This window comes from Lynx canadensis, chromosome B4 (genome assembly GCF_007474595.2).
Source record: "Lynx canadensis isolate LIC74 chromosome B4, mLynCan4.pri.v2, whole genome shotgun sequence".
Taxonomy (NCBI): Eukaryota; Metazoa; Chordata; class Mammalia; order Carnivora; family Felidae; genus Lynx; species Lynx canadensis.
Genome location: NC_044309.1, coordinates 27,089,817 through 27,115,377, shown reverse-complemented (window position 1 = coordinate 27,115,377; position 25,561 = coordinate 27,089,817). Strand labels below are relative to the sequence as shown.

The following is a 25,561-nucleotide window of genomic DNA, read 5'->3' as shown; positions in this document are numbered from 1 at the left end:
TTGGCTGAACGGAGGTCCTGATTTCTTGCTGGCTGTTGGCAGCGATAGCTTTCAGCTCTACGACGTCACTCTTAGGTGCCAGCCACGTGGTCCCCCACAACACAGCAGCCTACTCCTTCAAAGCCAGCAGGCGTCTATATCTCCGGTAGGCCGAGGAAACTCAGATCACATACTACAATCACAGGAACGGTTCAACCATCATCTTTGCCATTTAATGGAACCCCATCAAGAGAGTGACTATTGGTCTGATTCCACTCAAGGGCAGGAGGTTACACGGGGTGTGTACTCCAGGGGTGGAATCCTGGAACTGTAACAGAATTCTGCCTACCTTGTCTAATTTGAAGCTTTTAGAGAAAGAAGTTTAAAGATTTAAATGGAAGCTGAGCTCATATTTTTCTTGATACTATTTGTGTATCTTAATACATTTAAAATCATGGGCTAAGATGTGTGTGTGGTGGCGCTTGGGGGAAAAATTAATTAACTGATTACCCAATATATGACAGGTACCGTGCCTTTACTTTTAAGAAAAGATTCCTTTACTTTATAGTTACCCCATGTCAGAGAAAAGAACAGCATTTGAACCACAGAGGTACTAAAAAAAGCATGTAGCCAAATCAATTATCAGTGTGTTAAGGCTTTTAAGTACAGATAAGAAAACTGGACAATGATCGTAACCGTCATTGAGTTGAAAGGCTAAACTAGTATTTCCTAATTTTCCTAAACGAGTGAATGAGAATGCTTTTAATGGTTTTGGAAAACAAATCCTCTACATTTCCCAGTGTAATGGACTTTTTTTTACAAAGCAAAACAGATTTTAGTTGCATAGAATTTAAAACAGACGGCAGCTTATGTAACTAAATTTAATGGCCTAAACTATTTTCTCCTAAATCATGCTGGACATATTTTATTAATCTCTGAACAGAATTTATTCCAGGATGGCACTGTACATATTTAATCATAGTCAAATCTTTCTTCATCTAGAAGATCAAATACAGCTAATATTGCTTAGAAAATAAAAACTACAAAGGACTTTAGAATTAAGAAACATTTTAAACCACATTTAAATTCAAATATTGCTAAACACAACTTTCATCCTGAAGCATCAAGGAGAAGTCTGAAGTACTGTCTTTGTTCAGAGCAATCAAGGTAAAAACATCAAATAATTTCACTTTTCAAAACAGTTTTATTATATATTTAAAGACCTGAAAGTTTCTGGCAATATAGCAATGTTAGAATATATGGAGCAAATTATAACACAAGTTGAAAACGAACTCAAAATTTTAAAAAATTTCTTTTAATGTTTATTTATTTTTGAGAGAGAGAGAGAGAGAGACAGACATAGAGAGAGAGGGAGACACGGAATCCGAAGCAGGCTCCAGGCCCTGAGCTGTCAGCACAGACCCGGACACAGGGCTCAAACCCTTGAACTGAGAGATCATGACCTGAGCCAAAGTTGGATGCTCAACCAACTGAGCCACCCAGGCGCCCCAATGACAGTTATTTTTAACTATTTCTCTGTCACCTAAACAAATCCAGGCTGATAACATAGCTGAAATACTACAAATATGAAATGGCCAAACATCAGAGAAATAACTGACTCATAATGCAGAAAACCTAAATTATTTCACTGATGTAAAAATGCACTGAAGTTTTTGTGTTCATGAATAAGAGATCATGATAATAACATATGCTTAAAGTTCAAAAGAAAATTTCTTATAAAATCATAAAAATTTTAAGAAGCATTCTGGCCAAAAATACTTCATTCTTGGTCTCAACCCAGAGAAATATTTTGGAAAACTGGAAGAAAAATTGTATTTCGTAGTTGTTTGAGGTGTCTCAATATGGTTGGAAAAAGAAGATATTTTCCCCATTCTTATTTGGGCATTTTGCACGCATTCACACATGGCATAAATTTAAACTTTGAACTGGCATGCACAAAACCCTCTATGAGGAAATCACAGTCTAGAAATAAAAGCAATTTCTGATTTTTGAGACAGAACACGAAACAACATTGGCAGGGCCCTGTTTCCTCAGTAGTGAATTAGGCATTCATTCCAGCCAGGTATTCAGTTACCTAAAGACCCACTCAACAGATGTTGGTGAGAGACTGCATCTGAAAGCTCCTTATAAGGAAGCACATGAAATGAATAGTATACATCATTTGTATAAGGTTAAAAATAGACACACACACACACACACACACACACACACACACACACTATATGGGAATGAGAAGCTGGAATCACAAAGAACTCAATGGGTTCCAGTAATGGCAGACTAGGTAATAAACACCAACTCTCTGAACACTAGAAAAGGTGGGCAAAACCAACAGCAGTTACTTGAAAGCATCCAAATGCCAACAAGGCAATGAAAAATCACAGGTCAGTGGAGAAGTAAACTTTCACAAGGGAAGCCTAGCGTTTGGGGCTGCTGTTCCCACAGGGACAGCTGCTGATGAGGTAACTCAGAGGTGAGCAGAGCTTTCAAAAATCTCACAGGAAAGGGGACAAAAACTGAAGTTCAGGGTTTTCCAAGGAGAAAGGACTCTCCTAAAGGTTTGTGGCTTTGGATGGAGACACACTCTGAGAGTAAAGAGTAACTAGAATCAGGAACTGAATCCGACTTCAAAATCTCAAGCCCTTTCTTGATTAAGGGGATTCAGGATCCGAAGTACCTGCCTTCTGAAAGTAACACTAAATCAGTTCTGAAGGAAGATTAACATCATCCTCCCAGAGATAATCTCTGCTCTCTTTCACATACCGTGTCAACACACAAAATAACAACTCCATGTACTAGGAGAGAGATCAACATCATGAAAAACAGAGAGGCCCACAGGGGAGCAGATAATCCAGTTATCACACACAGACTTTAAAGCAACTGTTTAATACAAGAAAATCAGACAAATTTGAGAATTTTGTCCAAAATTTAACAAAAACAATTTTTTAAGTACCAAGAAGAAATTCTAGAACCAGAAAACAAATAAAAAAACAAATGAAGAGGGGGATAAAGGATAAAAAAATAGAGAAAAGAAAATATGTTTGAAAGTTTTCTGTTTTCTAAAACTGGTACACTTTTAGGTCATTAAGTGATGCTGCTCTCTCTCTCTCTCAAAATAAATAACTAAAAAACAAACAAACAAACAAACAAAAAACCACCTCTGTACTATTCCAAAATATCTGTAGAGTCAAAATAAACACACACATATAATTTAATATTAATTTACCATAACATGTACGGTTTTAAATCCTAATCATTTGAAAATTAATGGTTTCAGTGGGTACACAGAAGAAGGAATTCATTAGGTTAAAAAACAAGCTAATAGATTATTGCATTAAATTAGGAGAGAAGAAATACAGACGTGAACTAAACTAATGGCAATGGAAACAGAAAAAGATCAGTCGAACAAAGGGGAAGGGGAAAAGAAGGAGTCTACAAGGATCCCAAAGTTTGAGCTTCAGTGGCAGACAAAATAATGGCACCAACAACAGAAATGGGCAAATTATGAGGTAAGCCAATTTTTTTTTTTCAACGTTTATTTATTTTTGGGACAGAGAGAGACAGAGCATGAACGGGGGAGGGGCAGAGAGAGAGGGAGACACAGAATCGGAAACAGGCTCCAGGCTCTGAGCCATCAGCCCAGAGCCCGACGCGGGGCTCGAACTCACGGACCGCGAGATCGTGACCTGGCTGAAGTCTGACGCTTAACCGACTGCGCCACCCAGGCGCCCCGAGGTAAGCCAATTTTAAGGAAGAAGATACTTTAACAACGCAGGCTGACTTGGAGGTGAAGAATGATAGGGCACAAAGTCCAGTGCACAATAAAGATGAGGTTCTAGAGGGTGAGACAAAGTGTTAAAAGAGAAATGATTTGAGGCTCATATGCCCAGAAGTGATGACAAAGCTATGGAAATCAATGTTATCTGAAAACTGTTTATTTGAATCCATCTTACTAGTTCACAAAAGATAAAACTAAGTGCCACTGCTCACCATTATTCTAAGTGTAGTTACTTCTTAAAAAAAGAAAAAAAAAAGGTTGATCAGTCAAATATAAAAATATGCAAAAAGTGCTTTCGTTCTCTTTTTAAAAAACTCAATTACATAAAGTTGAAGGAAACGAGTCAATACTGACAAGTGAATTTTATAACCACTAACACCAAGAAATCAAGCAGGGAAACTCCAAAGACATTTACTGTTGGGACTATTAGAGAATGGGAAAGACGGGAGCATGAAGGAACTTTACCACGTAAATCATTAACAAACAGCCCCTCTACATCACCAAAATTAATTGTTAATAATGAAGAATAACAAGGAGAAGCTTGTGCTAGTTTTATATTCATAGGTGTATTTACAGAATCACAAATACACATTTTAGATGGAATAAAATAAATAAATAAAACAGGCTTTGAGTTTCAAATTCTATCTCACGACATCAGCCAGCTTCATAATGCACCTTTTTTACTGTTAGTTTTGGGGAAGAGAATATGTCAATATGCTACTTTACACCACTCTCCAAGTCCATGTGTAAGCTTAGCAAGGATTATTTAAAACCCTAATCATTAGGCTGCATTTGCATCTAAGTGCAATTTGCACCTAATGCAAGTGCATTAGGCTGCACTTGCATCTAAGCCAAGTACCAGTAACTTTGTAACAGGAAAAGCTTCAAAAACATAAGACGTTCATTGTACCTAACAATTTAACAAATTAAAGAATTTTGGTAACACAGAACATAATACAGACCTGATCTGTAATCTTTCTGTTAATTTGAGCCATTTTATTTGACAGCATCCATTGAAGTTTTCAATGTGCCATAATGTAAAATAAACCCAGAAAAAATAACCATCTGTAACTTACATTTATACCTATTCTAAATCAGGTATTTTACCATACTCTATTGTCTTCATAGAATATTCACTGTTCAAGTTGAATCTTTCCGATACTCTCTTTTAAGATGTTTCAGCACTACATTCTAAACAGCTTAGTAAGAAACTCTACCACGGGGGGGGGGGGGGGGGGGGGGGGGTAGTTTAAATGCGTATATCTAAGAGTAGACAGAAAAAGTGAGTAACACCTTTAATCTAGCTTTGACTCCACAGAGTTCTTAAAGGCGGGTGGGATCCACATGCTACAGATAACGTAAGAATCATATTTAAAATATGAACAGTATATTTTTAAATAATTTGTGGTGACTTTATATATCCTGTATTATACATATTACAGATTCAAGAGTCTATCTAAAATAGACATTTTCTGGGAGTTGCTCCATGGGAATTCCAGAAGAACATTGTAATGTTTATATTCTTTGGAATATGTATCCACACATAATTGAATTCTGCATGAAACCAAAATAAGCTTTTCAAGTATCGAAAATAAATTTTCCAACATCACCCCAAGCTGAAAAGTGATTTTTGGTCATGCTGTCATTCCAAGTATGTATTGTAAAGTATTTCTCATTAATAGGGCTTTACGTGAAATTGGGTGTCATGGCCTGATTATTTCCTGATGATAACTTTAAACTACTTAAACCTTACTTCCTTATTGAATATTAAGAAGAAAAACTCCTCTGAGGTATAGGGGAGTCAGCTTCTGGACCTTTGTGGAAAATTTAACAGCCAAATTTTATCTAACTTAAGGATGAGACCCATGGAAACGCAAATTTGCAAAAAGGAGTGGTGATCCAAAACCACTTATCACCAGATTACTTGTCGAAATGCACTGCCTTTCTATTATTCTCTTACACAGAAACCTTCAACAGCTTACCACTGAAAATACACTGAACTTCCATAACTTTGCCATTCACAGTCCTTCACAATCTCACGCAACCTTAACTCTTCTGAGTATCAGGGTAAAAACTGTACCCCAGCTGGTCCAAACCGGTTCTCCAATACACTTCCCACTTTCTGACTCTTATTTAACTGTCATCTTTTTTCAGGACAATAAGCCCTGTGTCCCTCTCTCAGTCTACCTATCTTTCTTTCAAGGTCTGCCTACGCTATTCATCAATAAAGCCTTTTCTGATCACCTCAGGCAAAAACGATTTACTCGTTTCTATGGCATTTTGAATGTTCCACTCCCACCCCGTTTCCTGAAGGGACTGGACGGAGACGCAATGACAGCTACTCACCAACTGAATGCCAAACTTTAGAGAGTGGAAAGTTGCTACCTGGACAAGCTGTGACCGCTTGACTGCTCTTTCTGCTGGCTTTGCTGAAGGAAGGAAGTCCTACCGACTTCAACTGTATTTTCTCTTCTCTTCTATGATCACTTAGAGGCTTTGTGCGTGAGTGAGACAGATTACAGATGGATACCAGTGGGCTATAAAATCCAGAAAAATGTAGAACTGAAATTAATCTGAGCTAGGTGGGCTCGTATCAAGTCTTTCACATACTGAACAAAACTTTTTCCTTACCTTATTGCTGCAATCAGTTTTAATTAAGCAATGGCAATGGTAAGCAACTGAAGATTATCTCTACAATCTAATAAAACTTTTTTAAAAATTTGGGAGGCGATACAGAGAAGTTATGAGAAAACATTAAATTTGTTCGTAGTCTATATTCAGTTAACTAGAATTAAAACTTTGTATTAGAAGATCTTTGTAGATTAAAATTTCCCACATAATTAAATCTGCTACTGAAAAGTAATACAAACTTACAGTGTCAGAGTTGTTCTATAGATTACAAAAAAAAAAAAGAAAGAAAATGCTAACACGTATTTTATGTGCCTCAATGATCATTTTAGACTTTAAAAAAAAATGTCCAATGTCCAACCTTACAAAGAAAATGTCCAAATATCCGTGAACAGAAAATCACTTCCTTTGGAAACTCTAAACCAAATATGCTTTTTAAACCTCTTTTTAATTCTTAGTACAGATTTCTTGCCCAACAGAGTAAACCTAACTGAAGAACAAGTGAAAACTAGCTTTTAAAAGAACTGTATACAAGAACACTGACACCTGTTTGTTGGTTTCAGATGTGAGATCAAAACAGCAGAGCCATGAGGGTGCAGAACTTACTTGCTCCGTAACAATTCTATTAGTGAGTTCCCCAAACAGGTTAGAGTTTCTGACCTAAAATTTAGATGGGCAACCATTTTGAAAAGCACCACAGACTGTAAATCTGATTTCTGAATAGCAAGAATTACACACCACAAACACGAAAAAGTAACAGCTAAAGAAAAGTGACAGGTATGATGTGCCAGGCTCTTGACCTAGCACTTTCCTACGTACCTCACTCAAAACAATGTGTGAAATAGGCACTACTGTCGTCCCCCCCGTGACAGATGAAACAACGGGGCCCCGGACAGGCTGAGCAGTCTACCAGGAAGCCAGGCTGGCTCCAGTCCCCTGTTTTCTAGCACCGCACTATTTGCTTCTAAAACTGAAAATTATTCCACAGGAAACGTCATGGAAGTTCTATTTCAATATGTCTCTATTTCGAACAGGAAGAAAGGAGGTTTCAAAAGTAAAAGAATATTGGAAATATGTAGTAGAAACAGGGTTTTATTTTTGAAAACAAAAGTGACTAATATTTTAAAATACAATGTACCAACATTTTTACAGATCTGGCTTGGAATAGCTCGAATGCAGTGAATGAAGTGTCCGCATTCATATCTTAAAAACATGACCATTTTTGGAAATCACTACCAACCTGTTTTAATGTATATGTGAATAAGAGTACAGTACTTTGCTTGAAGAATAAAAAAATACATACTAAAGAGTACTAGCAAATTCGGAAGTTTTATTGTATCCACTGACTACATACATACATTATCTAGAAGTCCTTTTAAATGATTTCCACCCAGAGACGGATGTAGAGATCAACAATGGTTTGATCTGAAACCGGATTTTTACCGCTTTCTTTGTACAGTTTATTTAAAGAACATTCCGATCTCCTTCCACCTGTTCCTCGTGGCTGACAGCTCAAAGTGCCGGTGGAAAGGAGGCTTATCAGACTGAAACCGTCCCAGAACTTCAGACCGGAAAGGGGCCCCCTGAGAAGATCGCGAAGGGAGACCTCAGGGGAAAGTGGTTCCAGGTAGTCCAAGGAGCATGTTACCGGGGAAAACCAGTTCTTGGAGGAGGAGCCATCATGCCTGAGTACTAACTGTTCTTTTCCCGTTGGTGCTGGTAGCATTTTCTGGACCGCTACTTTTTATGGATTCCAGCAGGCTTTTAATTCTTTCACTTGCAGGCTTCTTCCTTACCCTCTTGGCGAGAGACGCGCTGTTCACGACAGACGGCAACAGCAGGGCCGCCAGCCCCCAGGGCTGACTCCTCGATGAGGAAGGCCGGTCTTTATCTTCCTGATTTAAAATCCAGGCACTTTCTCTGGCCAGATCAACAAATTTTTGTAGCTGGCTTTGACTTACATTTTTGCTGATGTTGAGAGAAGTTTCAAAAGGATTCTGAATGTGTAACGGAGAAGATTCAGGTTTGTTTTGTTCCCTTCCCTATAGATTGTTATAAGGAAGAGAAATGCATAAATACACGAAAAGCTCTGACAGAACAACCATTTGGTTTAATAAAATGTTAAAAAACACGTAAAATCCCAGCATGAACTTTACAGAGTAAAGGATTTCTTTCCTAAGGGAACCAGGTATGTGTGCATGTCATGTGAACATGTACTTCTGATTTTTTTTACCACTGTAGTTCTGTGATTATTCTTTAGAGAAAAATAAATTAGGTTTATGAGCTATGGATGATGATGCTCAGATGAGAGGCACCTCAACTAAGTCAACCAATAGAAGTATTCTTAAAATAACACAATTTTTACCTAACAGGATAAAGCTAGGAAGGGTAAAAAAAATGACAAAGAAAAATAGCAGAAAATAAGATGAAGACACTTATTTTTAAGACTTGCTAAAAACATAATAGAAGCACACAAAATTAGAATCCTTAAATTAAATACGGTAATTAATGTTTCCCAAGTATAAAATCAGAAAGGAAGAGAAGGAACAAAGGATTATTCATTATTCGTTTTAAAACACTGGAAGTTTCTTATTATATTCCTAAATATCCAACTTCTATTCTGTGAGGCTCTAACAGGTACGACAACATCTCACAGAAGTAAAAGAAATGCTAAAGCTGTGATCACAGACCAGCACATGCAGTAGTCTCTACAAGCTTTTCCTCTTTCAAAGGCTATCACGTGTATTACTTAACTATTACAAAGCAAATGGCCAAGATTCCCCACTGTGAGCAGCACCTAGTGATTCCCTAACTTCTCTCATGCCCTAGCCAGCAGTGGTCCTGCCTATCCATCATCTTTGAGCCCTGGGGGTAAAGTACAAAAAGGATAAAGAACTTCATATGATCAGCGACCTTTTTCCCATATGGAATCTAACTCCATATTAGCTTGCATTTCAGAGCTCTGTGTCCCCTCCCCTGCCCTTCCCCACACTTTTTTTGTTGCTGTTAAACAAAATCTCCACGAGCAGGATAAGAGTTAGGCGAGAATGAACAAAGGCGAGCTAAAGAAACAACAGAAAAAAATACCTGAGGATGTGTTTTATGTAGCCAGTCTTACAATGGTTATAATTAAGTACCCAAATGCTAAACACAAACCCAGAGAGCTACCTCAAGTATCCCACACCATGAACAAATTTTGCCTAGGGTTCTGCTCTAGATTTTCTTGTTTTAGAAAAATGTCTATCATTCCAACTACTCAGATGAACCAAAATCATAAATTCATTTCCCTAAATAAATTTAGGGCTCAAACTGACAGAATCACTAAAACCTCCATGGCTGTGTATCCTACTTCTTTCACGAACACAAAAGCAGTTTAGAAAGAACTGTATAAGGGCACCTGGGTGGCTCGGTTGGTTGAGGGTCCGACTCTCAATTTCTGCTCAGGTCATGATCCCAGGATCCTGGGATCAAGCTGCATATCGGATTCTGAGCTGAGCCTGGAGCCTGCTTAAGGTTCTCTCTCCTTCTCGCTCTGCCCCTCCCCCACTTGTTCTCGTTCTCTCTCTCTCAAAGAAAAATTAAAAAAAAACAAAAAACTGTAGGGGCGCTGGGTGGCTCAGTCGGACTCTCGATCTTGGTTCAGGTTATGACCGCGCACAGTTCTGGAGTTCGAGCCCCACCTCGGGCTCTGCGTTGATTGTGTGGAGCCTCCTCGAGATTCTGTCTCTCCTGCTCTCTGCCCCTCCCCTGCTTGTGCTTGCTCTCTCTCTCAGAAAAAAAAAAAAAAAAAAAAGAACTGTATATAAAATTATGTTTTCCAGACACATTTTTAGAATATATTCCGTATTTTGAAGGATGTAGTATTAGGTGCTGAAAGAGCCGGCTTTTGCTCTTCCAAATAATTAGGTGACTGATCTTATTCAAGTTAGGCAGCTCCTACAGGCTTCAATTTCCTTATTAGTATCTATTACTGCAGAGTTGAAATACAGTAACACATTAGAGTACTTTGTAAACTAAACTAATTCAGTATTAGTACAGCAGAAGACCAGATACTTAATCACCAAATATTAAAATATTATTTACCTGTCGGATATTTATGGAATTTTTATTGAAAGCGAAATTTCCAAAATATTCAAAAAATTCTTTCAGTAGTAATTCTGCAAGAAAATAAAACAAGGAGAATAAGAGGAAGGTCTATTTCAATTCAAAAAAACCGCAAACAGAGAAAGAAAACACCTACCTAGTGTTTCTGTGTTTCCCGAAGGTTTAATTTTATTCAAGTCACGAACAAAGGTACAGTTGTGGCCTTCTATTACACATTTATCTTCTGCATCTTAAATAAACAGAAATGGAAAATATTTCACACTCTATTTCAAAGATATTGGCCTACTTCAGAAGAGAAATTCAGAATTAACTAAATCAAAGTTACAGATGAATGTGTCCTATCATTAGTCAATGCTATGTATGTTTACAGTTAATAGGTCTTAAAACTCCATTAAAAAAAGATTTGAGACTAATTATAGTACAACGAAATTAGCATTACATTTTTTTTTTTTTTTATCATACTAGAACTATCAACAACCCAATGACTCTTAATCTATCTTTTCAGGAAATCAGCTTCTCAGTTATACATGAAAATGCAGACGGTTCCCATCTTTCACCAGCTCTAATCTTGGCTCTATTTTTTTATCAATAATATTTAATCTCCTCTCCATTTCCGTCCTTACCATGCTTTCATGCATATTATTTTCAACAATTCATCCGTGACACAAACTGAATGCTCTGAGAGTTTTGAACAACCTCTGGCAAGTTCTAAAATGCAGTGATCTAGCAACCAGAATTCACCACCACATAGTAAATGGCATACTGGACGTTAGCATTCACCTTTTCTAATAGTATTTGTACCTACAGAAGTAATCCCTTCCCTCATGATAAATATACAGCCACCATGAAATCCCTCAGCCATTCTAATTTACATTTCACTGTACAATCAGCAGGCAAATGCCCACTCTTCAAAAATCTAATTAACAGCCGCCTCATCTGAAAGCATTTCCTAATTCCAAGTGGGCCATCCTTGTCCTGTGCCCCATGAGCACTTGTCTGACTGCACTGTGACTGCAGGCACGCTTTCCACTCCCCTACCCCACTCTGGGATGACAAATGTCATGGTCCTATTCATTATTCCCCCTCCCCACACCCAGTCCAGCTACAACAAGTGTCTAGCATACAGTAGGCACATAACCAGTAATGTGAATGATCAATGAATGCCTATGATCCCCAGCAGGGGGATTAAATATAGAAATTAGAAAGAGATAAATAAGGGTCCTTCAAATTTTTGTTTTTTTGTGTGTGTGGTGTTGGCATTTTTTGGGTAGACCTGGGTTACGAATGTAATTTCTCAAAAATTATTCTAGATCCTAACATGTTAATTTTAATAATTTATAGTACCCTGAAGAACTTGTTACACTTAGTTACACTTAGGTTTTTTATGGGACCCAGACACATGTTTTATTCTTTTACACTATCAATAGGTTATATTTCTTGTGACAACAGTGCCAGTCACATATGTCGATGTTCTTTTAGTTTCTCAGGAATGTATGTCCAATTAAAGCATTCCTACCATAGAAAAATGAGCTCTAGGGCTAAGCTGTCTCTGTGACCACTGCTCTTCACTAAAAGGGTTTTTTAACAGAAAGCATTAAAACTTGAAGGAAAAAAAAGTATCTTCTGATTTAAGATAGGACCATCTTTGTTTTTTCAAAATCCCTAAGGCATTCGAACCTAGCAGCCTGGCGGCCAAGGCTCTCCCCTCCTTTGTCTGTCCCCCATTGTTTACTGTAACACCCTCCTTTGTCTGTCCCCCATTGTTTACTGTAACACCCAGACAACATCTACGCAGTCCAATATAATAGTCACCAGCCACGGGTGGCTATTAAAATAAAATATTCAGTCCCTGGACCACACTAACCATATTCCAAAGGCCTAAGAGCCACAAGTGACCAGCGCCTACCCTATGTACAACATGGATACAGAACACTTCTATCATCATAGAAAGTTCTATTGGATAGTGCTGCCTTAGAAAAATGATTCTCAGGGTGCCTGGGTGGCTCATTCAGTTAAGCGTCCGACTTCAACTTAGATCATAACCTCATGGGTTGCAAGTTCGAGCCCCACATCGCGCTCTCTGTTGTCAGTGCAGAGCCCGCTTCAGAGCCTCTGTCTCCTTCTCTCAGCCCTTCCCCCACTTATGCACTCTGGCTCTCAAAAATAAACATTAAAAAAAAGGAAAAAATTATTCTCAACCTATTCTGACACAGGAAGCCCTATCACTATTAGTTTAAACCTGTGGCACTTTTTTCTTAAAAGTATTATATGAAACACTGGCAAAAATTAATAAGTAAATACAAACTCTCTCAGTTGTAAGGAAAATAGCCATGTAATAAGCAACTTAACTCATATTAGGAGCTTGATGACACATTCCTTCAACTTCACCTTAAGTGAACTTAAAAACTATGAAAAAGTAAGGTTATGCATTCACTAAATTTGATTTTCTGGCTTCCTTGGGAAACCTTAGACCCTCACGGATTGGTACGTCAATTACTCTTTCAGCAGAGTACACATGACGAATGAAATTCACTGAATAATGTTCTCGCAGCCACAGCCAGATCGATAAACTTACCCACGTTTTTTCAGGGTACTAATATCCACACTATAGTAACTCATAATTAGTCACAGAGATCACTACTGGCACTTACCCAGGGGCTGCAGTACAGATAATCCTGTCTACGGGTTGTGTGATTGTTTACGTTAATCTTTCTGGTCAAATGAGCAAAATCTACATTGTGCCAGCTACATGCATTTCTAATAAGTAACCTGAAGTTGAGAAGCACGAATATTAGGGACGTAACAGGCATAAAGTTCATATGAAGGCTTACTATTTTTTTCTTCGATAACAAATCTTTTATGATGTCCTGGTTTTTTACGAGGAGCTGGAGCAAAACTTGAATACCTAAAAATCGTATAACTATATTCAGCTTCTATTATAACTATTAACAGGCCCAAACCTTCCAGAGGTCAGTAGTAATTAAATGGGATAAGCAAAAAGGTGATCCCTGCTGTACTAATTAACGCAGGCTGCTGAATACGGGGCAGGGAGTGCTGTGCACTTAGACATTAGACACACTGGCAGTTTGCTTCCTTCTAACCCACCCAGCCAGAACCCTTTTTGAGAATGCACATCCAAGCAACTGCCTCTCAAGTGCCTGGATGTAACCTTGAGAAGAGTGTAAGTGTTATGGTTATATCCGTGTTTCAAAGTAGCTTTACTGATTGTCTTGTAGCTCACTCAACTCCAGAATGCGACTCATGCTTAGACACTATTCTTCACATACGTACATCTATAATATAGACTGTTCCCTATTAATCACTTATGCTAATCAACAGACAGGTGAAGTTCTACCTGCTCCTCCCACCATGCCATATGCTCCAGTGACACTCAGCCTCCCTCGGAGGGAGCCTATGTACCAGTTATGAGCACATGCTATGGGGTGAAGATGATGAAACGAACACAAGCATCTATCTTCACCCCCTCCCAAAACACCTATGAACTGACAGTAAAATGACATAAAATCTTGAAGACAGAGAACAGAAGAAATAAGAACCAAAAATTTTTCAGTGGAAGAACAGATGGACAAGTAGCAAAGACTTAGGAACTCTGAAAAGACTAAACCCTAAACTAGTAGTAAAGAAAGCCAAAAAAAGGGACGCCTTGGGTGGCTCAGTCCGTTAAGCGTCTGACTCCTGATTTCAGTTCAGGTCATGATCTCATGGTTTGTGGGATCAAGCCTCCTGTCAGGCTCTGTGCTGACAGTGCCCAGCCTGCTTAGGATTCTCTCTCTCTCTCTCTCTCTCTCTCTCTCTCTCCCTTCCCCACTCTCTCTGTCTGAAAATAAACTTAAAAAAAAAAAAAAAAAAAGCAAAGAAAAAACCAGATCTACAAGGCAGAGCTCTCTCCCAACAACTCAGGAAATAGAAACACCAGGTCTAACTGGAAGCACCATGACTGGAAGCTCCCTGGTTAAAGAAGCAGTTAGACTCCCCCAGATCTCTTCTTCCCTGACAGAAAACCTTTAGAGTACTTTGGAGTACCTGGAGAGGGTAAAAGAGAGGGTATCTACACACGGAGCTACAAGGCATGGGAAAATTGTTCTAAAAGCAAGAAGAAAAGCACAGTAAATATCAAAGTTACAGCATGCTAGTAACTGGGTCTTTTGTTCCAGACCAAAACAAAAACAAAGCAAAAAAAAATTTTTTTTTAAGTCATTTCTGGGGAATCTGAATAGCTCAAGAGGAATGACCTGGGGAAAGTGACATAAAAAGTGCCCACCAATGCAATAGTCCAGCTACACTGCTCTACAATGAAGCTCAGAGTCAACAAGCCCCACCTAAGCTCAGAGATTCAAATTAACTTTTTAGTTTCCAACTCAAACATGAGCAGAAAATCAAAGATTATCAGACACCTGAAGAAGGCCTCTAAGAGGACACGAAACTTAAAAAATGAAATAAAATGAAAAAAGCTACTTAGAAACAAAAGAGGCCACATAAGAAAGAATTAATTCACAGAATAATAGATGATTCTGACTATTCTGAGAAAAGATTTAGACAACCGGTAGCAAGTTGGAGATTCAAGTAATGTTAAGCACATAAAAAACTAAGCAAACAAACTATAAACTCCAAAGAACAGAAAAAATTGGGTAGGAAAGGAAATTAATTTTAGTTTACTCCATGGATTAAACAGGAATAGCATTTACATAGTCATAATATATAGAATGCAAAGCAGGGGGGCCTGGGTGGTTCAGTTAGTTAAGCATCCAACTCTTGATTTCAGCTCAGGTCATGATCTCGCAGTTTGTGAGATTAAGCCCTGCTTTGGGCTCTGTGCTGACAGCATGGAGCCTGCTTGGGATTCTCTCTCTTTCTATCTCTCTCTCTCTCTCTGCCTGTCCCTTACTCACATTCTTTCTCTCAAAAAAAATAAATAAGCATTAAAAAAAAAGTGCATTGGGGCGCCTGAGTGGCTCAGTCGGTTGAGCGTCCGGCTTCGTTCGGCTCAGGTCATGATCTCGCAGTCTGGGAGTTCAAGCCCCGCGTCGGGCTCTGTGCTGACAGCTCAGGGCCTGGAGCCTGCTTCGGATTCTGTGTCCCCCTCTCTCTCTGCCCCTCACCCACTCATGCTCTGTCTCTCTCTGTCTCAGAAATAAATAAACATTAAAAAAATTAAAAAAAAAAGTGCATAGTAAAATTATGCTACAGCCATATTCAGAATATGAGGGGTGGAAGAGACGTGTGTATGGTGAGGGCTACAGGGGGAAGAAGATAATTCCTCTTTTTTCATAAAGGGAAGTCATATATGATGCTTAAAACTAAAACTCAAGAAACATGGTCATTGTTTTCCAATATATACAAATATTGAATCATCACACTGTATACCTAAAACCAATATAATGTTGTATAGGTCAATTATACTCCCCAACTACATAAAGAAATTAAAGCATTTTATTTTGAGAATATGGTTTAAAACAGCAAACAGATCATCTAAGAGTTAAAAGTGGTGCCCTCAAAGGGCAAAATGACTCGAAGGCAGAGGCTCAGAGTGGAAGTTATTGTTATGAAATTTGTAGAATCTTTTACTCTTTAACTATTTAACTATGTGTATCTGTAACTTTGATAAAACTGAACTTTAAAAATCATAGTCCTTTTGGGACTCCTGGGTGGTTCAGTCGGCTGGGCATCCGACTTCGGATCAGGTCATGATCTCACAGTTTGTGAGTTCGAGCCCTGTGTCGGACTCTGTGCTGACAGCTTTGAGCCTGGAGCCTGCTTCAGATTCTGTGTCTCCTTCTCTCTCTGCCCCTTCTCTGCTCACGCTCTCTAGCTCTCTCAAAAATAAATAAACATTAAAAAAAAAAAATCATAGTTCTTTTCACCAAACATCAATCATTAAGACAGTGAAAAGAGAACCACAGTTATGTATTTATTTGACACATAAAGACATACACATGTATCCATAACACGTGACAAAGGACTCGTATGCAGAACATATAAAGGATTCCTGCAAATGAATCCCTTAAAAAGGACAGATAGGTGGGACGCCTGGGTGGCTCAGTCAGTTAAGCATCTGACTTCGGCTCAGGTCATAATCTTGCAGTTCGTTGAGTTCAAGCGCCCCGTGTTGGGTTCTGTGCTGACAGCTCAGAGCCTGGAGCCTGCTTCGGATTCTGTGTCTCCCTCTCTCTCTACCCCTCCCCCACTCACGCTCTACCCCTGTCTCTCAAAAATAAATAAATATTAAAAAAATTTTTTTAAATAAATAAATAAAAAGGACAGATAGGGGTGCCTGGGTGGCTAGGTCAGCATCCTACTCTTGATTTCGTCTCAGATCATAATCTCAGGGTTCCTGGGACTGATGAGCCCTGTATCGGGCTCTGTGCTGACGGCATGGAACCTGCTTGGGATTCTCTCTCTCCTCTTTCTCTGCCCCTCCCCCTACTTGTGCTCTCTCTCTCTCTCTCTCTCTCTCTCTCAAAATAAACACTTAAAAAAATGTTTTTAAATAAATAAAGAGAGAGAAAGTGCAAGAGAAAAACAGGCAAAAGACTGAAAGAAACATCACAAGAGATACCCAAATAGCTGACAGATACATACATGTGTATGAAAACGGGGTCAATGTCATTAGGGAAAAGAAAATCAAAACACACCATGATGCCACTACACGTGCATTTGGAATAGCTACCATAAAACAAGATAGTATCACGTGTTGGCAAAGACAGAGAGCAATTCGAACCTGTACATAACGCCTGTGGGAGTTTACACTCTGGAGAACTGTTTGGCAGTGTCTATTAAAGCTGAATATACTCAAATCCTAAGACTCAGAAATTCTATTCCTAGTTTATACTTGAAAGACAGGAGTACCTATGCTCACCAAAAGATATGTGCTAGAATGATATGAGCAATTACTTGTAATAGTCCCAAACTACAAATTATTCAAATACCCATCAAAAATAGAATTAAAAATATCTTTTGGTATCTTCACATAAAAGAATACTGTACAGCAATGAGCATGAATGATCCACAAATATGCTAACAGTAGGAACGAATCTCCTCAACACAATGCTGAGCGGGAAGAAACCAGACACAAAGCAATACACACGACATGATGCCCTTTAGCTAAGAGACATAAACAGGTAAAAGCAAGTCCATTGTTGGGAAGGGGTGTGGGGATGTGTAGGGACTTGGAGGGAACACACCAGTACTTCTGCACTATTTATTCAGTCTGAGTGATGTTCACTTGGGTGTATTCAGTTGGTCAAAATTGGTGTGTGTGTGTGTGTGTGTGCGTGCACGCACATACTTCTGTATTATATTTCAGTTACCTTAAGAAATTTAGAAAACCTCTCAACGCCTCAGTCTCTTCACCTATAAAATGAAAATATAATTCTGCCTCATAAGACTTGTTGGGAGGACTGAATGAGATGGTGTGTAAGATTTTTTAGCTAAATGCCTGGCACAGAGTTAGCACTCAAGAAATTGTTCGGCAGTCAGTCACAGAGCTACCAATGAAAACTTTCTTCCATTCGGGGGTTTCTGCATCAACACTGCCAACAATACCGTACCCAGTCATTTCTTCCTCAAACCTTTAATTCATCACAGGAAAGAAGTCCTAAACAAAAAACTGTAATCAAACAACTGTTTATAAAAGGAAAATGCCACACGAAGCACTAAGCACAGAAATAAAGACAGTAAAACCAAAAAAGGAGAGAACGCACGATAAGAGACATGGGGGGGATGAGGAGAAGTGGAGATTATACAAAAACACAGAGAAACAGAAATTCAAGAGTAACCAAAACATGAAAGTTGCCATCATGCTCAGTACAAAAAGTTTTCAATTTTATAATGTTCGCCCAGCATCTGAAATCTATTTACTGAACTTCCACTATGGACCCAATCCTATGCCAGGAACAGAAGATGCAGAAATGAATCAGAGACTGCGTGCCCTAGAAAGGCCTGGCCACCTTGGGTAGATAAATCGGCTATGTTACAGCTGTCAACGAGCAGGTGTGCACCAAGGACTTGGAGGCCACCCGAGCACCACCTCCTGCGAGGAAGGCGGGAGGGAGCCAGACAGGGGTGACCTAACACGAGAGATCTGGGACTCGGTTTGTCTTCTTTCTTCGCTGGCCTAATCTTGAGGAGGTTCTCCACATAAACTGAGGAGGTAGCGAGAAAGCAATTTCAGGCAAAGACAGAGATGTAAAAAAGACCAAAACATCTGAGGATCAGCGAGGAGTTTAGAGTGCTGCCGCTCCCGATTTGCACAAAGAAGTGAATGTGAGACGGAGGAGGAAAAGGACGATCAAAGAGACCCCTAAATACAACTCTACAATGTTTGGACTTATTCTAAGCTCTAAACAGTGGTTTATCAAGTCCTAGAAGTGCTCATAGGTGTTCCACAAATTTATGCGCCTTTTATTAATAAACAAACAGGCAAGCAAACATGTTTTTTCTTTTTTAAGAAATACGAATTGAGAGCCTCAATTTGGATATCAAGTGAGGGGCACGACTCAGAAGAAACAAAATGACTGTACACAAGACTTAACTCACTCAGCCCGTCAATCATAGAATACCCAAGACGATTTTGATTATTTCATGGTCTAACACTGTTTTCATTCTTGGCCAGAGACTGGTGAATACATATCAATGTGGAACCACTGGTTAAAATCAGGAAGGGTAAAAAAACATGGAATTTGAAAAATACTTAAATGAACAGAAGAAGAAACTTTGATAACTTCTTCTTAAAATACTCACCACATCCTTAATATACATTCACTTATGAAAAATTCTTTGATAGCAAATTCAAGATATCATTAGAACTTCAAAACCAAAGATAAAAAAGTAGCAATAATTCTGTCAAATTTGCTTTTTCATTTATTGACAATTCATTTCATTTATTGGCAATTTCAGAGTAGTAACGGCAACAACAAATTCAAACTTAGTGTTTAAAAGCTAACACAGAAAAATTTTAAACCACCAATGTGGTATTTTAAAACAGAAAATTAAACAATTCCAAAATCAGTTTTGTCCGTTTTGATGCCATTAGATGTGAATAAATTTAAACTGTTTTAAAAAATAGATTTGAGGGGCGCCTGGGTGGCGCAGTCGGTTAAGCGTCCGACTTCAGCCAGGTCACGATCTCGCGGTCCGTGAGTTCGAGCCCCGCGTCGGGCTCTGGGCTGATGGCTCAGAGCCTGGAGCCTGTTTCCGATTCTGTGTCTCCCTCTCTCTCTGCCCCTCCCCCGTTCATGCTCTGTCTCTCTCTGTCCCAAAAATAAATAAAACATTGAAAAAAAAATTAAAAAAAAAAAATAGATTTGAAATAAAAACTCAACATACTGTAAATGTGTCCATAGATCATATTCTTTTTCTAAAATAATTAGCAGAAAGTTTTTAGAAAGTTACTGAAGGATTTCAAGAGAGAATAATATAATCAGAGATGAATTTGTGAATATCACTCTGCTAGTTACATTGGTGGGAAACAAATGGGGCTGAGGAGAAAAGGCAGTAAAATGTTCCCAGGAAGGGAATGTCAAGGGCCCAACTCTGGGAAGAGTAGCAGTACGAGTAAGACTGGACTAGAGCCATCAAGATGTGAGGGATAGTTTGCTCCCAGCATAAACTTGCCTTAGTTCTTCCTACTTTCTACAGATTCTACTCTTTCCTTATTTGTTGAACTCCAAAAGTTCCATGATTTTTTTCCCAAAATGGTCTCTATGAGGGCAGTTTTAAGCATCAATGCACACAGCAAAGGTTAAAGAGGAAGCACTATTTACAGGTTGCTTACTGGTGAGGATCTCCCCACATTTAATATTTAATGCGTGTGTGTACGTATGTCTTACGTCTACCAGATTGAGTTACCTTAGAACAACGTCCATATCGTCACTGCACCAAAAAATAACACCTGATGTAGAATAAGTCACCAATAAATATTTAGTGAATGAATGACACCAAACAATGAGATGAGCACAGCCATGGATGCTGCCCATTTATTTCAACCTCAACAGTGAGATATGTGACTACTACCCTACCTTCTGAAAACTTCCCAGTTTCCATTAACCCATCATACTGAGCTTTTTTAAAGCTCAACTTTAAGCCATGCAGTACTTAACAGCGTTCACAGGAAGGAATTACTTCTAATTTGGATAAGAGAAAGTGGCATAGATGAGAGAATTTAGAGAAGTCACAATCCAGGCAGAAAAACAAACAGCATGAACCAAAGTGCTAAGACAGAATACAAGGAGTCATCACCATAGCGAGTGGAATGTGGGAGCACATGAAGAGGAGGAATGAGAGAAGGGGCTGGGAAATCAGGGACGGCTCCATAAGTGAAGATCTCAAATACGAAGCTGAGTAAACTGAGGTTTACTCCACAGGGAATAAAATCTCTTTTAAGGTTATTTTAAACACGGAAGATTCAGGGATATACTTTAGAAGTATTATCCTGCAGCAATACACAGGACAGGCAGAAGATAGAGCATCTATACATTTTCAGTGTATCCCTTGTTTACCTTCCTTTTAGAATTTTTAATTTTTTTTAACGTTAATTTATTACTGAGAGACAGAGAGACAGAGCATGAGCATGGGAGAGGCAGAGAGAGGGGGAGACACAGAATCAGAAGTAAGCTCCAGGCTCCAAGCTGTCAGCACAGAGCCCGACGTGGGGCTCGAACTCACAAACAGCAAGATCATGACCTGAGCTGAAGTCGGACACTTAACCGACTGAGCCACCCAGGCGCCCACCTTCCGTTTAGAATTTAGAACTCTAATACTTTAATATCTCTTCTGGCAGTCTACCAAAATGTCAAATAATGTGACATAAATAACATAATAATTTTAAAATAATTCACCTAAGACTGCTTGTAAACTTTTAACTAAAAACCACATTTAGGATCTTTAAAACATCATGGAACATTTTTTAGCTTCTTTAAAAATAAATCTGGGGGCACCTGGATGGCTCAGTAACTTAGGCGTCCAACTTCGGCTCGGGTCATGTTTTCACAATTTGTGAGTTCCAGCCCTACATCGGGCTCTGTGCCGATGGCTCAGACCCTGGAGCCTGCTTCAGATTCTGTGTCTCCCTCTCTCTCTGTCCCTCCCCTGCTCATGCTCTGTCTCTCTCTCTCTCTCTCAAAAATATATATTATATATATAAAAATATAAATATAAATATAATTATATACATATATATTTAATATATAAATAAATAAATACATCTGGAAGTTCAGATTTGGAAAGCCATCCTGAAACTATGATCCACTCAGAAGCTGTATCTGGCATAGGTTTTTTTTTTTTTTTTCCTAAGGTCATTCCAGGCTTGGTCAACTAAGAGAGAGGCTCCAACTGTCTCATGATAATTGTAAACAACCTTGCCAACTGACACAAATAAGGCAGAACTTTAAAGACCTCAGCTTTGCAAATCCTCTGCTCTCATGACCCCTGGTGGGCATTAAAAAAATAAAAAGCACTTAAATTTTAGATTCACAATGTTTTAAAAATACAGAAGACAAATTATATGACTAATAAACAAACACACATGTGTTTGATAACACATGGTAATTACATTATTTAAAACATCAGAAAGAGAAAATAGATTGCTTCTAGTCTTACCTGCTAGGGTTTTCAGGGAGTCTAGTGTTGGAAGAATAGGGGGTGATCTTCTCTGGAGAAAAAAGATGACCATCATTGTAAGAGAGAAATTTGTAATCCAAGAACCAGGAATACTGCTCGTTAATGAGTGTGCTCGAGCCCAACATCGAATACTGAACACCAAGGCTCTCACTCGTGAATCAAGAGCACCATATATATAAAGGAGTTCAGAACTTTTCAAGGCAATCCTTCAAAAGAAAAAAAAAAAAAGAATTTTCAAACCACCAAATTATGGCTTCAGACTAGAATAAAACACATACCTGGGAACATATGTAAATATCTTACCATTTCTGAGTGTATTCAGAACACCATGATCAGATAATCAGAAGCATTATGTATTTGCAACATAAAACTGAATGTGAATGGTTGATTATCAAACACATTCATTACCACTAAAATATTGTTTAAATGTTGACAATCATGATGTAGTTGTAAAACTTAGAATTTTTAAATCAAAGTTCCTAAACATGACTTAATTAAGAGAAACGCTACAGATGTGCTCTTTAGTAACTATTGATAAAGACAGACACATTAGTAAGTGAGAGGCTCTACACCTGACTTTCACGCTTTGGTTATCTAGTTCTTGGCAAGCAAGGAAAACACTGTACTAATTTTATCAAGAGTATAAATGTCTTAAAACTCAGGCAAAATTACATACGTCTAACATTGATAAAAACCAAAACCTACGAAGATAAAATGTCTTTTAAAGAAACCGACATTTAGAGCCAATTTTCAAAAAGCTTCCTAGTCATAAGTTACAATGCAAAAAATTATTAATCAGAAATATTTTAAAGTTAAGCTCCTACTGATCAAAACATGTCTTGTAATGTCCCAAAGAACCGACAGAGGGCACAAAACCATTAACGGTATCAACTTCAAACTGTGAAGTATCAAAACATTTCCTTCCTGAGTTTACAGAGAACAGAAGAAATTGCAAATTAGAAATTCAAGGTGATTACATGTTTTATGTAAATGAATCTGAATTAAGTTGCAAATAAATGTCAAATAGTGCCAGGTATTCGATATAAAGAAACAATGCAAGAATATAAAAACCTGAAAGATTTTAGAACAAATTTTTAAAAACCTGTCCCAACAAGACAATAAAAATAACACTGCTACAGACACAGATGCCATTTTGTTCTATCACACATGCTATACAGAAAATATAATAATGATAGAAAACACAGTATGTATACTTATTTATACTCCCTTGGGCTACTTGAGAGAAATTCAGAAGTACTCAGCACTGCCTTGTTAGTGAGCAGGAGTTTAAGCAAAACTGCTCTTGAATGGATTTTCTGAATCTATTGTTAGTACAGATTATCTAACAGATAATGTAGTGAAATCTAATGCAGTGAGAACACTACAGTTCTGACTTCAACTCCTGCATTGAGAAGTTTTCCCTGCTAAGAACAAAAACGATAAGGAGTCAGAGTAGGAAAGAACTTGTCCCTCGCACCCCGTTTTTTTAAGGAAACAGGCTGCTAGGATAATGAAATGAAAATATGCTAAGGAAAACACTTATACAGACTGAAGCTGCTCCGACCCACTTTCTGTCCGAAGCAAACACCATCTGGGTTTAGGACCCTAAGTTGTCTATACCCAGAGGTTCAGGGTCAAACCCAATGTGCTACTTTATTTTCTAAGTATACTTAGATGACTACATACAGAAGATCTGTTACAGGTGTTTTCATGGTATCACACTATGTAAGGTAAGAACAATGAAACAGTTCTCCTCAGATGACGTTAGGTATGTTAACACTTCAAACACAGCGTCCTAACATTTTATTTATGAATATCAAAAAGCCAACAGATATATCTAAGAGAAAATATTTCCAATTTTTAAATCCAAGTATTCAAAAAATTTTGAAGTTATTATTAAAGCATGTATAAAAGTCCAAAGCCACTGTTTCTGTACAAGAAAAACTATGCTAACACCTTATGATATTCACATTTAAGATGACAAAACAAAGATATAGTACCTATTGTTAGTAGTCAAATCACATTGAAATCCAGAGGCCTGGTGTGAGAACCTCACGAGAGGACACCGAGCATTTAAGATTTTTTGTACACCCACACAACCAGGGCCAAAGTGGTCAAGGCATTCTCCTATCACAGACAGGATCTTCTGAGTTGCAATTCTTTCTGAAGGTACATTTTTCACTTGAAATTCCATCAGAAAATTTCCTGAGGTCTGAACAATAAAAACATTTGTAAATGGGAGCTTTTAATAAGAAGGAATTTCTTAAATAAACTCTCTAGAAGAAAGCTCTAAGACATTTTCAACAAAACACAAAAAACACATTCAAGGGGCACCAGGGTTGCTCAGTTGGTGAAGCGTTTGACTCTTGACTTCCATTCAGATCATCTCACGGTTTGGGAGATCGAGCCCCATGTCGGACTCTGCACTGACCATGTGGAGCCTGCTCAGGATTCTCTCTCTCCCTCTCTCTCTGCCCCTCCCCTGCTTGCATTCTCTATCTCTCAAAATAAATAAACTTACAAATAAAAAAGAAGAAGGGAGGCTGGGTGGCTCAGTCAGTTAAGCATCCGACTTTGGCACAGGTCGTGATCTCTCAGTCCATGAGTTCAAGACCCACGTTGGGCTCTGTGCTGACACTTCAGAGCCTGGAGCCTGCTTCAGATTCTGTGTCTCCCTCTCTTTCTGTGATTCTGTGTCTCCCGCTCACACTCTCTCTCAAAAATGAATAAATGTTTAAAAAAAAAAATCAATGGGGGTGCAGAGAGGGGGAAGGGAAAGGAAGAAAGAAAAATAAAGCAAGTATGTGGAAAGAAACTGAGTACCTCATGTACTCTTGATAATTTACACTTCCTAGTTCTGGTTCTTTCCTAAGACTCATTCACATTCCTTGCCTTGGGTTCTATGACACTTCCTCTACTTTTTAAAAAATTTTGTTTAAGCTAGTCTGAGCTGGTATCTGTGAATAAGCAAAGAATATTAACTAATACGGTTGACAATTAAGAGGGGAATAAAAGACAGCACCCTAACTGTCTTAACAAATAAAGGACTCATGGGTCGGCTTTAGCTCAAGCGGTTACTTTGCATGTGGTTACTAAACAAATAAAGGACTCGTTAAGCAAATTACAGTACATTCATTCAGTGAAATACTGAAAAAGATGCAGTAGACTGAACTGCCAAGACACTATTAACTGGAAAAAAAAATCAGGTTATAATCTGCAAAAATAAAGGGTTTTATTATAAAAAAGAAGGATTTCTACCTGCAGAGGAAAAAAATTCAGAACAAAATTCATTACATTATTCATAGTAGTTACCTCTGCAAGTGGTGAGACCATCAGAGATATTTACATTACACATTTCTGGAACTATTACTTTATAATCAGAAAAAAAGACATTAAAAAATATACAGGTGTGACATG

General features: G+C 38.3%; 1 protein-coding gene across 1 annotated transcript in view; it reads right to left on the bottom strand.

Annotated features, from left to right (window-relative positions):
- Positions 1-7,479: 7,479 nt before the first annotated feature.
- Positions 7,480-25,561, bottom strand: part of LOC115518063 (mitochondrial poly(A) polymerase) — a 32,437-nt gene continuing 14,355 nt past the window's right edge. Inside the window, exons 5-9 of the mRNA XM_030321283.1 lie at positions 24,145-24,356; positions 22,124-22,350; positions 10,644-10,736; positions 10,487-10,560; positions 7,480-8,445 (exon numbers count right to left, since the gene is read on the bottom strand). Coding sequence (XP_030177143.1) covers positions 8,083-8,445; positions 10,487-10,560; positions 10,644-10,736; positions 22,124-22,350; positions 24,145-24,356 — 969 coding nt within the window. The 3' untranslated portion in view covers positions 7,480-8,082. The remainder of the gene's footprint in view (positions 8,446-10,486; positions 10,561-10,643; positions 10,737-22,123; positions 22,351-24,144; positions 24,357-25,561) is intronic.